The following is a 16,214-nucleotide window of genomic DNA, read 5'->3' on the forward strand; positions in this document are numbered from 1 at the left end:
GTCCACAGAACACACACATAACACTTCTGGGAGGACATTAGGTTATGCTCTGTGGCATATACCCTGAACAATTGATTCTTAATATGACTTGTTTTGTGCCTTGCCACTTGTTGTTCATCAAGAAAAAAATATAATTTAAATGAAGTCTTAAAAAGGTGGGTCAGGTCAATTTAAGTGGCTTTATCCTCCACCTGTGCAAGCTTTGGGTCCAATGTGCAATGAAATCAAAGTTTATAAATGCATCAAATAGGCTATAACAATTTGAGTAATTACAGACAATCCTTAAGTGGCACATTCATAGAGCAAACAAAAATTTAAGATTAAATGTACACTCCAGTCCATCATATCTAAAGTATGCTATGTTTAAACAGGGGCAAAGGTTAACTTGAAATAATCACTCACATACTCCAAACAACACATATGCCTTTTATTATCAAATATCTGAACATTGAAATGAAGGTATATACAGCATATTATTCTCACATTTAAGAGTGCACAACTTTCATATCAACGGGCCTTCAATAAATAATCTGTAAACACATAATCTCAGTTTAAAGCCAGATACAGTAATGTATGCAACAATAGAACATACATAACACTGTTCTTAAAAATGGGGAAACTTAAACAAATGCTTTGGCACTTTCAGAATAGCAAATACAGAGTTACATAAATGGGGGGTTCAAAAAATATATTGTCAAGGAAAACAGACAAAATAAGCCTACATCTCATGGGGGGCAATGCTTATTATGCCACACATGTCTCATAACCCTTAATGCCATTATTTTTAATGTGTCCATGATATTTCCTTTGCCACCACAGAAGGAAAAAAACATTTTTTCAACACCGAGACAAATTCCGGGTGCACACATACCAAAAACGCAAAATAATAATTCTTATTCATGGTGGCAGATGAAGAACAACTAAATCACAACATGACGCCGTATCTGTCAGAGACAAATCATTCAAGGGTTTGTGTAAAAGGAATAGTAAGCTGCCATGCCTTTGGATGGAGGGGGCTCCTTGCTATAGGAGCTACTGTTGGTGGCCGCTGAGGCCAAGTCCTCACACTTGATATCAGCGGGTGAGTCCTCTGTGCTTGGACCATTAAGGGACAAACGCCTTCGTTTGCAGGCTGTAGAATAAGAATCAGCCTTGTCAAGGCCAAGAGCTGATGCCTGTGTCTCTGTCCACGAGGAGATCAGGCTTCCACTGCCATTCACCTCCTCCTCTATCTGTGGTTTTACTTTGTCTGAGTCTTCTGGGAAACCAGCAGTGGGACTGGGTCTGGGAGACCAAGGTAGACTCGGAGTCACTTTTCTCTGGTATGCTGCTCTGGACCCCCACCCTGCAGACATGGTGGTGAAAGGAGAGTCTGGGTAGTAGCTGAGAGCGTGGGATGTTTGCATGGACAGGGATTTGATACCATAAGGAAGCAGGGAGCTTGAGTATTCACCCTCATAAGGTGTCAGATCTAGCTTGTTGCTGGTGCTAGTGCTGTTTCCTCCTTGCTGCATGGAGGTGACAAACCACCTCTGCGAAGCTCCGTCTTCAGTCTGAGGTGAGAGGAGGCTGGTAGTCTGTGGTACTGCTCTCTCACTGTTGTAGAAGCGATTCTGGGGTGGGTTGTTGACAAATTGGTCCTGGAAGAGAGGCTGCATGGTGTAGCGGGCACCAGGGACTATCTGGTGGGCACGTGGACAGTCAGTTGGAGATGGGGTGAGTCGGTCATTCTCTGGTGCTGTGTACATCCTGAAAAACACACGTTCTTATGAACTTGAGGTCAGGAAAGGTCCATGTATAGGTGAAAAAAACTGGTGTGAAAATTTCTATTGAAAGGAGTTGGCACACTCATACTACTTAAAATTGATTTGAAGTTTTTAAATAAATAAACTTGATACAATAAAACATCTAATTTGATACATTTATGTATTGTGAAAATATATTGATACACAATTTATAACTTATGAGCACTGCATGACATTGAAGTAAAATACTCACGAATCATAATTATCTCTGAATCCTTTGGCAAAAGGGTTATGATCAATTTTCAGCTGTGTGATCTGAAAGAAAAGCAAAATGGAAGAAAAAGCAACATATTTTTATGCGAAGATACGGAGAGAACAATTGTGAAGAAGATCATTTAACATGCAAGTTTGAGTAAGATAAAAAAAAAAAAAATCAATATATTTTCATGCTTACATCCGTGTTCTGGTAGGCAGTGACAGCAATAAACTGGGTCTCTGGAAAAGTGAAGCTCTGAGTCTTAACGTCACTGTTAATGTCCTCCACCCCGTCTTCCGTCACCTCCACGATGTGCAGCCTGGGCTGGTACTTATGCAGCGACTGCAGGACAATCATCTACACACACGGTAAAAAAAAAAAAAAAAAAAAAATCATCCGTAAATTATTAAAAACAAGCAAATGATTGGTGCTTAACGGTTATTTTTCTAGAGTTGGAAAAGGCCATACTTTATCACAGCGTCTTGAGTTTAGTACTTCATTGAATTTTGCACTTGATTTTTTTTATTTTTTATTTGATGAACGTGTTCAATTCATGTATTCGATTGCACAACTTCTGATGAGAATAAAAGCGTCATATCCTCCTTGACAGCTCTGCTTATAAAAGCCTGCAAATGATTTTCCCAACAACAATATAAAAACTGAAAATGGCCTTCAGTTGCAAAAAGCCTAAGCCTATATCGTTGATACAAAAAACAAGCAACTAATCACAGTTCAACGAAAATCATTTTTAATATTTCTATTATTCAGACTATTTAAATCATCCATGAGGGTTTAAGCCGTTAATTTAGCTTCATTTATTTCTGAGTTACCTGTGAAGTATTGTGACTGGTCCCTTTGTTGTTGGTGAGTTTCAGTTTGCTGAAGGAGATCTCTTGTCTCATCCAGTGGGCCCCTGTGTTTGGAGACTCTGGATGGATATACACTTTGTTCCCTGAAATAAAGAAAGACATTAGAGACATCAAACTCCCAGCAGCCAACCTCAAGTAATCAGTTTAATGGGTTATTCATTGAAACAAAATGGTTCAGATTGCACACCTATAACCTAAAGGCCTCTGGCCTTATTTTGTTTCGAATATATAGCGTAAATTAATTTTGGAAATAAAAAACGTGCTAATTAGATAATTTTACTAATTTCATTTTTTTTCTTTTTTTTTTACTGAAAGGTAAATAACTCAAATAAAAATTCAACATGGAACTAAACTAAATATTGACCTGTTTCCGTACCTTGGCTGCTGTTGTCCGCCTTCCCACAGGTGACCCACTTGCCACCTTGAAATCTCCAGTGGTTCGGATCCGCCAGCACAACCTCCACAAACACGTTGTAGTGCGCTGTCAGGCTCAGACCAGCTATGTTGAAACTGAGAAACGGGAACATCCGTCTGCAAACACAAAGCAAAATAAAATCAACAAACAGTATTGAAAACTATAATGCACCTCAAACATAATTATAGCAGGCATTTATAGTAAATCAATGAAATTTGACAGCGAATTTAAACAAAACAAGTGAATAAGAATCGAAAGGAAAGTTTCATTTGCATTATTGCAGACTTCTCACCTGCCCTGCTTGGTGATGATCATCTCGGTCTGGTGCCGGTGGAACTTGAGCCACAGCGGCCGGTTGCAGAGGTAGACCTGGGCCCTCATCCCTGGGCCGCCGGTGGGCAGAGTCATGTTGCTGAGAGCGGAACCAGAGCCGGTGTAGGGCGGGTAGATGCAGCCGGGGCTCTGCCCGAGCTGGTAAGCCGAGCTGAAGTGACTGCGGCCGGCTGTGGAGGGGGAAAACCCCGCGGGAGGCAACACGGAGCCCAAGTGGAGAGATGAGGCGTACCTGCCAGCGCCGGACGGGGTATAAACCGTCCCACTAGGGGTATAGGGGAGGAAAGAGCAGGGATTCGCTGCCTCTGGGTTTTGTTTAGAAACTGCTGGAGGGAGGTAGTACCGGTCAGCACCCATCCCGTGCTCTGTGTACCTGCTGCGAGCAGCCGGGTCATCCCCATCCACAGCTGGAGACTTTCGCCTCTCATCCGCTGCCTCCTTCGTAGAAGAGAAGGTGCTGCTCTCTCCTTCACCGCCAAGCATGGCTGCGGTTCTTCACTCAGTCTTAATTCACAGGTTGATGGCTTTCTCCCCCCTCAGGAATCACTGAAACTATTTTATTTCAGATGTTTTGTTCTAAAAACATGCATCCACTGCAGTCTGAGTCCCTGAGACAGAAACAGGTTAGAGTTAGGGACGATAGGCTACATATCAAGTCATCTGGTTTCCTGAGTCACCAGCATTTGAAAGGCCCGATGCAAGTGCCAAGCAGGGAAAGTGCACGTACAGTTACACGACAATGCACAGAGATGTGTGTGGAAAAATTGACCGTCATATCAAAGCTTCACATCTGTGTGGGCGTATCAGACTATGGCTGTCAAGTCTATACCAAACTTGAAATTTTCAATTTCGGTCTTTGTCTTCTTCCTCGGTCATTGTGGCTTTACTGTAACTTAAAAAGCGGCTCCTCGGTCTTTATTTTCTTTTACTTATCTTTTTCTTCCGTATTAGGATTATTAGGTTTGGGAGATTATTCAATTAAATTTAGTGTAAGGCACTTTGATTTTTAGAGTTCAGAGGCTACAGTATCCGCGATGTGATTCAGGTCAAAAGTTCAAACAAAACCAAGAAAAATTTGTTTTCTATCTAATGCAACTGAATGGGACAGTTGGCTACGTGTCTGGTCAACATTAAAAAATAAATTTTTAAAATGTAGTTCTATTTGGATAATATTGGAGATGATTCGCCTCCAGCTAAGAGCTAGTTTCTTGTAAGTCATCTGACAAACTTGAAGTAATGCACAGATTTTTGGGGGTTGTTTTGTGTGAGGTGAAAGCTCGCCCCCGACTCTTGAAATCCGTGTCATATTTTGAGAGAATCTCATGAAGGCAAATTCTTCGGTAAAAGCAAATCGTGCTATTTATTTGGTTTTATTTCATTTTATTTTTTAACATTTCATAAAGTTATTGACCCCATAGTATTTACAAAAATACATGCATGTCATCAGTTTAGCAAGCCATTTATCTTTATAAAAAATATTTTTGAAAAACACATTGTAAACATATGTAGAGTTACTTTCTTAGTAAGAGATGTGATGTTTTTAATCCTATGTTATTATTCAGAGTTAATGAATTTGCATTCATTCATAGATCTGATGCGGTTCTGTGTCCCACCGGGACACCAGACGTGAAAAAGGGAAATAGCCAATTATTTTTCCGTTTGAAGAAACCTGTGATGTTTCTTGGATCAGACAGTCCGATGTGACAAATGACAACAAACAAATCTAAACTGGCATATAGAGAAAAATGAATAAAGAAATTGGCTACAAATAGCCTACATCTGTGTATAGACAAATAAAATAATTTAATGAGGCTTAATTCCCTGTAAATAACAACATATAAAACACTAAATTCATTGTTAGCTGTATTTTGTGGCAAATAATCTGTTAATTTCTCATTTATTACATTTAAAATAATATTTAATCAGAGAGTGTGATAAAAACTTAAGATACATACATCACATAGGCCTATAAAAAATATATCAAAACGTATAAACTCACCAAGCGATTCTTCCTCCTGGTTCCTTTTGCAAATCAAGTTCAAGGCACAAAAAATTATTCTAACAAAATAAAAACTCTCTCAGGCACCCCTCGAAACAACCTGCGAAGCTGAGCCCATACCAGCACATGACATCATGTTGTGTTTGAGGTCGAGGAGGGAGCAGAAGATAAAACCTGAGCCATGTGGAGGCGGACTTATCTGAGCGTAGAGGCGCACTCCCGTTTTCACCGCTGCTCTCTCCTTGTGGCCATGACGCACAGATAGCAGCCTATTATCAGATTCTCCTCTGATCTCCAGGGGAGGGGCGGGGGATCCTCAGCATCTATCCAAAGGTGCATGAGAGCGAGGCTGCTGCTTCCCAATCCATCCGTGAATTGTTTCCATCTTATCATCCTCACAAAGACATCACCAAAATAACACTCCCATCAGGGCTCAGAGTGTGTCTGTCGGTTTATGGTGACCTTACTGTGCCTTATATTGTTATATAAGACTTTGTAGAACACTGCTCCTTGTCTAAGAAGCCATGAAATCCATTTCAACACAAAGAGAAAAATACATTCATCTTCAGATTTATGAAAGGAGGTGCTGATCTGGATTTAAAAAAAAAACAAAAAAACATTTACTTCACCCACAAAATTAGCTCCAAAAATGTATAAAAAAAACAACAATTTGAAAATCACTGCTGGTTTCAACTTTAAGTAGAGAGAGATTTCATGCTTCAGCCATTGTGATATTTTACCTACAATAACATGTACAAAATGTGTCTGTGAAGTAAGAACTGGGAAAGTAAATGTGCCTCTTTGATAATAACAAAGATATCAAACATTATATTAGTACATATGATTTTTTAATTTTACATATTATACACATATTTAACTTGTTATGACTGAAACTCATCGCAGTCTATAGCTGTGAAAGACGAGTACAGATATACAATAAATATGATCTCACTCATCATTGCTAATGGGGCTGAAGAGTGACGAGCCCCTACTAGATGGGAAAAAAAAGGTAAATACTTTATGAAGAAAAAGATGTGTTCCTGTGTTTATCTTCACAGACACAGAAATATAGACACAATGATCTACTTTAAAGATCACATGACATCGTCAACAACACCTGAACTCACAGAGTACAGTGTTGATGTCAAACGCTGCCCCAGTGTACAGTAAGATTAGTCACAGACGTGCAAAGAATTCACAGATAATTTTAGCTTTTAAAGGGGCCCATATCAGACTGTTTCTCGATACTTCCCACTTCTTCGGTTCAAAGGAAACCCGTTACAGACGTTAAAATACTGCTACATTACGGTGCTAATGGCATACCTTTTCACAGCTTAAAGACCCGCTCCCCTCTCAAGACCAGACGATGCTCAGCTGCAGCTGCTGCTCGCTTGGAGAAAAGTTTACATGATAAAGGCAGTGAGAGGATTAGTGAAGCACCTCTGAAATAAACACACCGCACATCAAACAAGACAAATCAACTATTTGGGTAAACTATTTGAACAGCAAACAGTCTAAAGCTAATACACTTCTGTTGATTGCACTGATAAACTAATTGAGTTGTTTGATTGTTTCAGGAAGTCATGAATATAGAGTAAGAATTCACAGATCATGGTGTGCAAAGCAGTTTCATTTATCCTGAATTTACTCTGAACAAGCAGCATTTTCCCCTGCTCGCCTGTTTCCATTTTTCGGTATATTAATACACAAATACGTACATATATTTACATACATTTACTGTAAAATATTATAATGGTGACTCTCAATTCAAGCACATTAAACTCTCTCTCTCTCCCTCGCTCTCTTTATTTAGCAAACCACGCATCTGACATGCAAACTCATATGGTCACGTGCTTTGATGGTAAAACCAGTGACTCAGAAGTGTGAATGTGTGGAGTCTTGAAAAGTTTCTATTGCAGTTTCTAGATAAGCATTTATTTGTCCCAGCAGTGCAGGGACAAACACTGTCCCAGCAGCGCGCATTACTGACGTAATGTGCACATAAATCTATTTTGCATAATGCTCCTTCAGTTGGAATTCAGCGCAGAGTTTATGTGCAGAGTTTGACACTAGAGAGGCTGTTCTCACATTCATCTACTTAAGGGGGAAATTTTTGTCTTTGCTCACCTTAAATCTCAGTTAACACGTTTATGTATGAATATGATTTTTTTCGTGACATAAGTGCCATAAGTCACAGCCCAAAATGCAAGTCACACAAGTGTAATGTGGAAATTTGAAACCTCGATTGCATATACACTGAGGATCTGGATTTTGAAAGAATTTTTAATGAGTTAATTTAACTTTCTGTGGGAAACCCATACCAGACACAAATTATTACTCAAAACTGAGTATCTGTATATGATTGAAACATGTCTGGAGAGAATCTTTGACACCTTTTGCCCTTGTTTGCCTTTTCCCCCTGCTCTTCACTTAAAATACATACAGGCATGGGCCCATTGATTGTTCACTATAGCTCTCCTTAAAGATGAAAACATATTTTCTATCTTATATCAGCTTATCTCATTGCCAAAATCATCCCTTTTTTTTTTTTTTTTAAACCACCTCTATAGATCCCAAAATGCTGTTTGGCTTTTACGTATTTATTGGGCATCCTCTCTGACTGGCCTCACTTCTCACTCTGTCACACTCGATGAGCAGCTTCCCCTAGCTGTGCCTGCTTTTTGACACATCTAAAGGGCTGTTTCTGACATCTTGCCATCCTGCCGGTCACCTCTCCCGCGGTGCTCATGCCAGGCAGGAAAAAGCTGGTGACCTGGCCGTCACCGCCTTGCCCTAGGCCACTGCCACCCTGCCGGTAGCAGAAGGTCTGTTGGTCTGAAGCCATGCCAGGAACTCTGCCCGCCACAGCTTGTGATGTCACGACAGACACACTCTCAGAGGAGTGTTATGATTGGCTCTGAAGGTTTGCCTTTCTCACTTCCTGGGAAATACCCTCTCAACAACTTACAGACATACAAACCTAATTAATTATCGCTTTAATTGAATGTGATCTCAGCTTTCTGCCATAGTAACTGATCAACTGCCTTCACAGATCATAGACAAAATCCAGAAATGTTATTCCCTTATTTCCTTATACGATCTGTCCTGTGCAAAAAGAAAAAGAAAAAAAACTTACTGCCACTACTTGTACATTTGTAATTATAACGTTTACAGCTCATAGTTGTAGTTAGTTACCACTGCATAAAGAGCAGACTTCTTGCCAGATCGAAACTAACTTGCTTGTAGAGTATAAAAGTAGCTATTACATATAAAAAAAGACTTTGGTCATCACATATATGAAGAAAAATGGAAAACAATAATGGACATATCATTAGAACCTTAGAACCTTGATCAATAATTAATATAACCATAATAGTGGCGACAAATTGTGCTTTATGATAAATACAGCCATAACAAATACCGGGATTCTTATTTCACAAACTAATGTTAACCACTGAGAGTTTTTACAGCAGGGCTTCAAATGTTAGGCGATGAAGGCCTCTGGTGATACTCTTCCTTAATCTCCCCCCTACGCTTACATTTATGGTTTGGTCCTACATCCTGTTAAGAGTAGCAGCAGGAGCGGACCATCACATTTGGTGCTCAGCGTGGGGGCGGTTGGTGAGCTGTCATGTTCCAGCTATCCCATGGAGATACACTTCTGCCTCTCTGCGAAGATTTGGTGTTTTCTCATTTGCATTTGCTAATGAGATCCTGTTTGCATGACTTTATACTGGAAGGCTATCTCTCTGAATATCTCTTTACAAATACAGAAGGCGAATTAAGTTCTATTTATTTAACCTTTATTAACCAACTAGTCCCATTAAGATTGTGGATGTCTTTTGCAGGAAAGATCTGACTGAGACAGTAGCATTATGCTAATGTAATGTTGCAGACATAAAATGACAGATTCAAAAAAACTCTTGTTTTTTTTTTACAATAGAATTGTAGGTATTTGTAAGTGGCATTTAGCTTCTTTTAGTTTTGTATTTTTCAAATGTTTGTAGATCAGGAAGCACATTGGCCATTTTATGGTATCACAATACACTTTGATTCACTAGTGGAGCAACTCTAACAATTATGTTATATATTATGTATAGCTCTTATGTTGAGATTCAACAAAGGCAAAGCACAGTTTCATGTGATCAACTGGTCCAGTTGAGTCTTTGAAATTCTTTCAAACCAAAAGTAAAACACCCCTTATTTCTCGTTTCTTATTATCTGTATTTGCTACAAGAGAGCATACCATTTCACTGATGATCGAGTGTCTGAGCCTGCCCTCAGCTCACTCTGATCACAAGCTTCACACGAGAGATTTATCTTCCCAGAAGCTTTCCTCAGCCAAGAGCCATGACTCCCAAAATCACTTATCTGTTGGGAAGTTGTAGAAGCTTAAGGCCAAAGCCAATTAAGGCTGTTTAGAGCACTTTCTCGTTATCACCCAATCTGTACTGTTAAGAATTCCTGCCCACCAATCTGCCTGTGGCAGCAGCCCCCCGATCACAATTTGATCTCAGGTCACAGTCATGAGCCACTGCCTTGATAAAAGCTGATCTTCAAAGATAGCGATGACTCCTAGATCAAACAACAATCGACAAGTGATATAAGCACACGTCAAAAGCTTCTAAAATGTGCAGGTGTAAAGCCTAAAAAACCTAGTTTGAGACTCCAGACTCTAATGCACTTTCTGCTTCATTTTCACCAGTTAGTGGTTAGGATGACCAACTTTCAACCAGAAAACTCAGTTTCCGCCGAAGTGCTACTGAGCAAGTTATTGCATACATTGCATAGAAGTCGTTGCTGACCTCTGACATCGCAATAAGGGGGTGGGAGCATAAGCTGGCTGCAGAGGTTGTCAAAGAGCCAGATCGACATCTGTGTAAAAGGGGAGGCCGGCATTGTGATGCTGTTGTGTTACACGTCACACATCTGTTTCAGGAACACCGGCATCAACAAGTTCCACAATGATATTTTCATTTTAATCAAAAACGATCTCCGTCCAGGCAGCCGTTTCAGCTCTGTATCAAAAACAATCTTCGTCCATACTACCACACCTGAGATATCACATAACCATTCACATACACTGGACATGCATGTGCTCGTGTAAACAGGAAGCAGATTGTTTAGTCTGCAGTTGGTTAGTAGCATAAAATAATAAAAATACTACCAACGAGTAACAGCAAAGGCAGTTGTAGCGTTATAAAATGCGGAATTTAACTGCACAACAGCTGCTAGAAAAGACAACAAGATCAATAATGCTTGTAATTTGTTGCATTCACTCTGGCAGTCAAGGCTGATAAGACCCCATCAGGTAGCGAACGTGGGTCTCTACGTCATTGTTTTCAAAGGTCTCAGTTTTAGGGGCTTGAAACTCCAGTAGTGTAGAAAAAGTGATGTGTTTTAAAACGAAAATGCATCAGTGTAGGTGTATCCTGAAAATCACACAATGGGGCGGCATTATGGCGGCTTGTTATAGGGGGTCGTCTTAATGACAATATTGGGATCTCTGTATAAAAGAGGTTTTGGAGAAAAATCCCTACAGGGTTCATAACAACATAACATTGTATAATCAGGACAACACTGGATATAGTAGGTCAGCTGTCCCTCCTCTGTGATACATTCAAACAAAAAATTCATTTCAATAAATCTGAGTATATCAATCACTGTAATGTACCAATTCTCTCAAAGAACAAATACATATTTTATGTTGTTTTGAAGAATATCCCTTTGTCCAGTGGGGTGGAAAGAATATTTTCTGCATTATGTCCCCTCTCTGAGCAGATAGGACCCCGAGCATATTTTTCTCATATGGGGAATCTGCTGACTGTGGTATCACATTATGATTAACAATTTAACTACGATCCCCTTCTTTCCCATTGTTATTCCACAGATGACTGTGAATAAGAGTGAAATGCCAGCGATGGCACGCAGGCTTCATTAGATTTGTTGATTGATTTATTGTTTTCCATGGTTGTAATCACTTCCCCCAAGGTAATTTGTAAGCTCTTTATGGTTCAGAGGTATAAGCCTGAGAGTTAATTAATCGGCTTTGTTTAGAAGTTTGAAAGTAGAAATGCCCCTCTGAATTGATAACCGCTTGGAAGGCAACAGCCTCTGTGACAGAATCTCTTCTTTAACCACAACAAAACATCAAAGCTAAGCAGGTAAACAGACGTAATTATGTCTGGATGATTTGGACTAGATGTTTTGCATTTTCCTTAATTTCCTTCTTGTCGAATTCAAATTCAGGATTTTGTCATGTTTCAGGAGACAAACTCTTCGGCATCTTGTTAAAAACTCCAGAACAGTCATTAAAAAGTTATCATTCAATCCAAAAATCCAGTCAGTGCTCGCCAAACAACAAACAATCTGAGAATACACATAAACACTTTAATACCTAAATTGTTTATAAAATTGACATGCAGTGAGATTGCAGAAGGAAAACCTAGTATTTTCCAATAATTTTAACAAAAAGCATTTTACAGTGTACTCTTACCCACATTGTGCTTTTATTCTTGTGCTTGCACCTTAAATCAGCCCTCTTCATCCAAATAAAGCAAAAACATTATTACTTTCAACTGAAGTAAAGTATTATCACCTCAGAATCAGATAATTTGACTTTTATGTTCTGTCCCAAATTTTTGCTCTTGGCAGAAGCTAACATGACACACTGTCCCTGCTCCCCCCAACCCCCAACCCCCAAACCTAAAAACCCCTGATATTGTCTGGCCTTTGTCAGGCTTAATTGAAGTCCCCGGCTTGCTTTAATTGGCTCTTCGATGGTATGTGAATGGGAATTGCTGTTTATAGGTTAAGTGCATCTTGATCAGAGCTTTAATCCAGTCATTAACAGAAAAACATGAGGTGTTGAGAGCAGTGAGGAGAGGTTGATAATTGAGAGGCTGCTTCTTTGCTCCCTGTGCTATGTGTGTATGTAGGCTATGTGTATGTGCATGTGTATTTGTATGCATATACTTACTTTAGGAGTGCTAGGAGTCATGCAGTAGAAACTGCCAAGGCAATATGAAGAAGGAAAATCTTCCAAATATTTGGCAATGTGACAAATGGGACATTTTATACACTGTTAGTAATGACAGAAAAACAGAAAAAACACAGTAGCTTTTCATATTTTACTATACACACACATTTTCCTCATGTTTATACAAAAGATTACTGTGGGTCTACACCTGGTAGAACAAAATGTAAAGGATTCAGAGATCAAAAATACGCTCTTCACAGTGCTGTCAGAGCAAAATAGAAATTGCCTCAGAAAACATTTTTAAAAAAAAAGTTTTCTTTATTTCAGACCCACACCTGATGAAAATATATACCACTACTCATAGTAAAAATAGATTCTTATTGTCTACAGAACACATCTCCTCCATACCCGCCCCATTCCTCTCTATTGCTCAGCTGTCAAATTCTCACTGAGTTTTTCTCACTGTATATTTTAGCACCTATCCTCAGTGTGAGGCCTGTGTTCTTCCGTACCCCCACTCTTGTGCCCGTCTCACATGCGCCGCATACACAGACACACAGACACACAGACACACACACACACACACACACACACACACACACACACACACACAGATTCACAGCGTGTTGAATCAACGAGTCTATATTGAATAAACATGCTGCTTTTAGATAGGGTCCTGATTTGCATCATTCTTGGCAAAATGTATTTTTCACCATTTTTAGTGTAATTTATTACAGACTTGCACACACTTACTGATCCTATAAAAGCACTGTCAATTGCTCACAAACCTTCAGTGCTAGTCACCTTCTCAGAGAGGATCATTGACGTATAAAACCCCAAAATCAGACCATTCATATTCTGCCGGTGGCATAGAAGCTGAGCAAATTAGGCTACGAGAGAGGAGGTGCATTTGATATGTGTATTGATTAAGATTGTGGTTGGATATTAATGTATTGTATTCATTGTGAATGTAGTATTGAATTTGCTAAAGAATCCTTGCTGAATTAATTTAGGCTTTCCTTTGAACAATTTCAAGTTACAAAAGTTATAAATAACTTGAGTCGATTCAAAGAAATGGAAGTGAAAGTTTTGCCAGGTAGTTTATTTATTTGCAAATATTTGTGCATTCCATTTTGCTAATAAAAACACAGGGTGGATAAAATATACAATTGGATTTTTGAGATTTATTTGATTTGGGTTTTAATAAATATCAACTTGGAACTCAACCATTTCATCCACCTGTATATGAACACGATTCATCATATATCCGGTTTGTGCAACACCTTGCATGCTGTGTGTGTGAGTGCTGTGTGTTTGTGTATTATTTTAAGGTGTGAAAGGCCTGATGACAAGATGAACAATGTGGGCCATGCTTGACCTCTCCCAAACCTTCACCACATACGACTCTCCCTGTGAAAGTGTGAAAACATTTACAGGCCATTTAGAGCACGAGATGACACATCCTCCCAGGTCAGTGGTCCACACGAACACACTTACACACACATGCACACACACACACACACATCGCTGTCAGCTCAACAGACAAGCAACATCTCTCTCTAATGCTGCCTGAGAGGAAACAGCACCTTTATTCATTTCATTAGAAAAAATGAAGAAAAAAAAGTAAGATGGCTGAGAAGAAAGTACCTGCATGTTGTGAAAGAGCTTTGAAGAATTTCTCCAAGCATACATGAAGAAAGCACAGATGTGTCTTAAGCATGACTGTATTGAAACACACTGACTGCAGGGCCGATAGATCGAAGACATAATGCTGCACTTGATGGAGTCTGGACAGCGCTTTTGTACATTTAAGTCACAAAATGTGACTTTGCTTGAAGACACACACATAGGCACACACTCTGATGCACATACATCGTTAACTCTGAGATGTTATAAAAACTCTTCTCTTTTATCCGTTAAAAAAAGTATCGATCTTGTGCTTTGCCTTCACTACTTGATAGTTGGTTTTTTTTTTTTCTGTCATAATGGAAAGTCTCCCCAGCCATTTCTTCAGCCTATTCTTCATTTGGAGTAATTATAGATGGAGAGGTAAAAGATGTTTTTTCCCCTTCCTTTTCTTTTCTCTGTCCTACCTATCTTCCTCTCCCCTGCATGCATTCAGAGGAGCTCTCACCACTGCATTCTTATTAGGGACATGTCTGAAAGGCTCTCCGCAGCATGTGGTGTCCTCTGACCGTCCGCTATGGCTGCTTTTTGTTGGCATTAACAAGCCAAGCAGCCAAGGATAGCTTTTCAACAGGTACAAACTTTTCCTTTTAGATAATTAACCGCATTCAGACACTCAGCACAGTGTTGGCAATGTGGGTACAGAAACCCAGAGAGGATCATATTCTAGAAAAAAAAAACGACAGAGAAAAGAGAGAGAGAGAGATGGAGAGAAAACTTGATCAAAAGACAAGATGTTCTCTTTTGGTGTTGTTTAGTGCTAGTGGATTCTATACCAAACTCCTATTCAAATGGTGTGGTCTTCATTTCTGTTCTCCTCGTCGTCCTCATCTTTGTCCTCTTCATCTTTTCATCAAGATGGACCAGGTAATGAGGGAAAACTCTGGTCATTGTAGAGCGGTCAAAGGTTTGCTGTCTTAATGAATGGAAGAAACACAAGAAGGGCTGAATGCTCCCCCTCATTCCTGCTTGCCTCGCCGCAAAAGCCCCAGGATGCCTCCTGAAGAAGGCCTCCTCCATCCATTGCCGTCTCATCTCTTGTTAAAGGGGGGCATAAAGCGAAGGCAGAGGGGAAAAGTAATTTTCTTCTCCTGTCTATCCATTCTTTTGGTGGGCTTCTTCCACTTTTTGCTGTGTACTTTCATAAAGCTTATAATTATCTTGGTGAGAGCCCCTCAAGTGAGAACGAATGGAGTCTTTGTACCCATCTCTCTTCAGCCCTCTCCTGTTTCTGGGAAGAAGGAAGTCATATTAACATTTGGTCTTTCCCTTTTACAGATGCAGTGAGAACGCCAGATGTGTCTCAAAAAAAAAAAAAAAAAAAATCCCTTTTAACAACTTAATTTTACAAACGTATTTTCAGAATCACAGCCCAGAGTGTCAGAACAGGACGGGAGGATAACGCAGTAACTTCAGGGAACTATAAAACTTTTAATTCACATTAATGTTTTTCCTTCATTAACTAGCAGAGAGTCATTTGAATACGAGATATTCAAATATTGTGCAAAACTACTGCAAGATAGATGTATAGATAGATACCACTTGGACTTAGTCCTAACTGCAGTGTCCATGGATTTGAATCTGACCCACGGCCATTAGCTGCATGTCATCCCCTCAGTCTCTCTCTCCCTGACTTTCCTGTCTAGCTCTCACTGCATTATCAAATAAAGGCAAAAATGCCCAAAAAATATAATTAGAAAAAAAAACTACTCAAAGATATATGCCATTCATTTTGTCTTAATGTACTGTTACTCCCTTTTAAAAAAAAATTATAACAGTGTAAAAGAGCTCCAGAAAATCATCACCTGTCCTGTACCTACCACAAGCTGACCAGACAATAGCTACATCCTCACTGACCTGGCAGCAGAGATCACTGGTTTAGGGTCAAACCCTCTCCCTCTACCACCTTCCTCCACTCACCCACCCACCCAC

General features: G+C 39.7%; 1 protein-coding gene across 1 annotated transcript; it reads right to left on the reverse strand.

Annotated features, from left to right (window-relative positions):
• Positions 1-406: 406 nt before the first annotated feature.
• Positions 407-5,813, reverse strand: LOC111655928 (eomesodermin-like). The gene is made up of 7 exons (XM_023407485.2): positions 5,618-5,813; positions 3,578-4,226; positions 3,247-3,401; positions 2,832-2,953; positions 2,200-2,358; positions 1,999-2,060; positions 407-1,749 (listed from the first exon to the last, which is right to left on the reverse strand). Exons 2-7 carry the CDS (start codon positions 4,099-4,101, stop codon positions 963-965), a joined length of 1,809 nt encoding a protein of 602 aa, XP_023263253.1. The 5' UTR covers positions 4,102-4,226; positions 5,618-5,813; the 3' UTR covers positions 407-962.
• Positions 5,814-16,214: the final 10,401 nt, after the last annotated feature.

The sequence above is a fragment of the Seriola lalandi genome, unplaced genomic scaffold (genome assembly GCF_002814215.2).
Source record: "Seriola lalandi dorsalis isolate HSWRI2012SDOR001 ecotype SW California unplaced genomic scaffold, Sedor1 jcf7180002054336, whole genome shotgun sequence".
NCBI classification, from domain to species: Eukaryota; Metazoa; Chordata; class Actinopteri; order Carangiformes; family Carangidae; genus Seriola; species Seriola lalandi.

Bases quoted from the DNA above. Each gene is read 5' to 3' on its own strand.
- LOC111655928 (XM_023407485.2), bottom strand. From the start codon at position 4,101: ATGCTTGGCGGTGAAGGAGAGAGCAGCACCTTCTCTTCTACGAAGGAG. The intron at 3,402-3,577 runs GTGAGAAGTCTG...TTGTGTTTGCAG, and splicing joins ATCATCACCAAGCAGGGCAG to ACGGATGTTCCCGTTTCTCA. The intron at 2,954-3,246 runs GTACGGAAACAG...TCTTTATTTCAG, and splicing joins GGCGGACAACAGCAGCCAAG to GGAACAAAGTGTATATCCAT.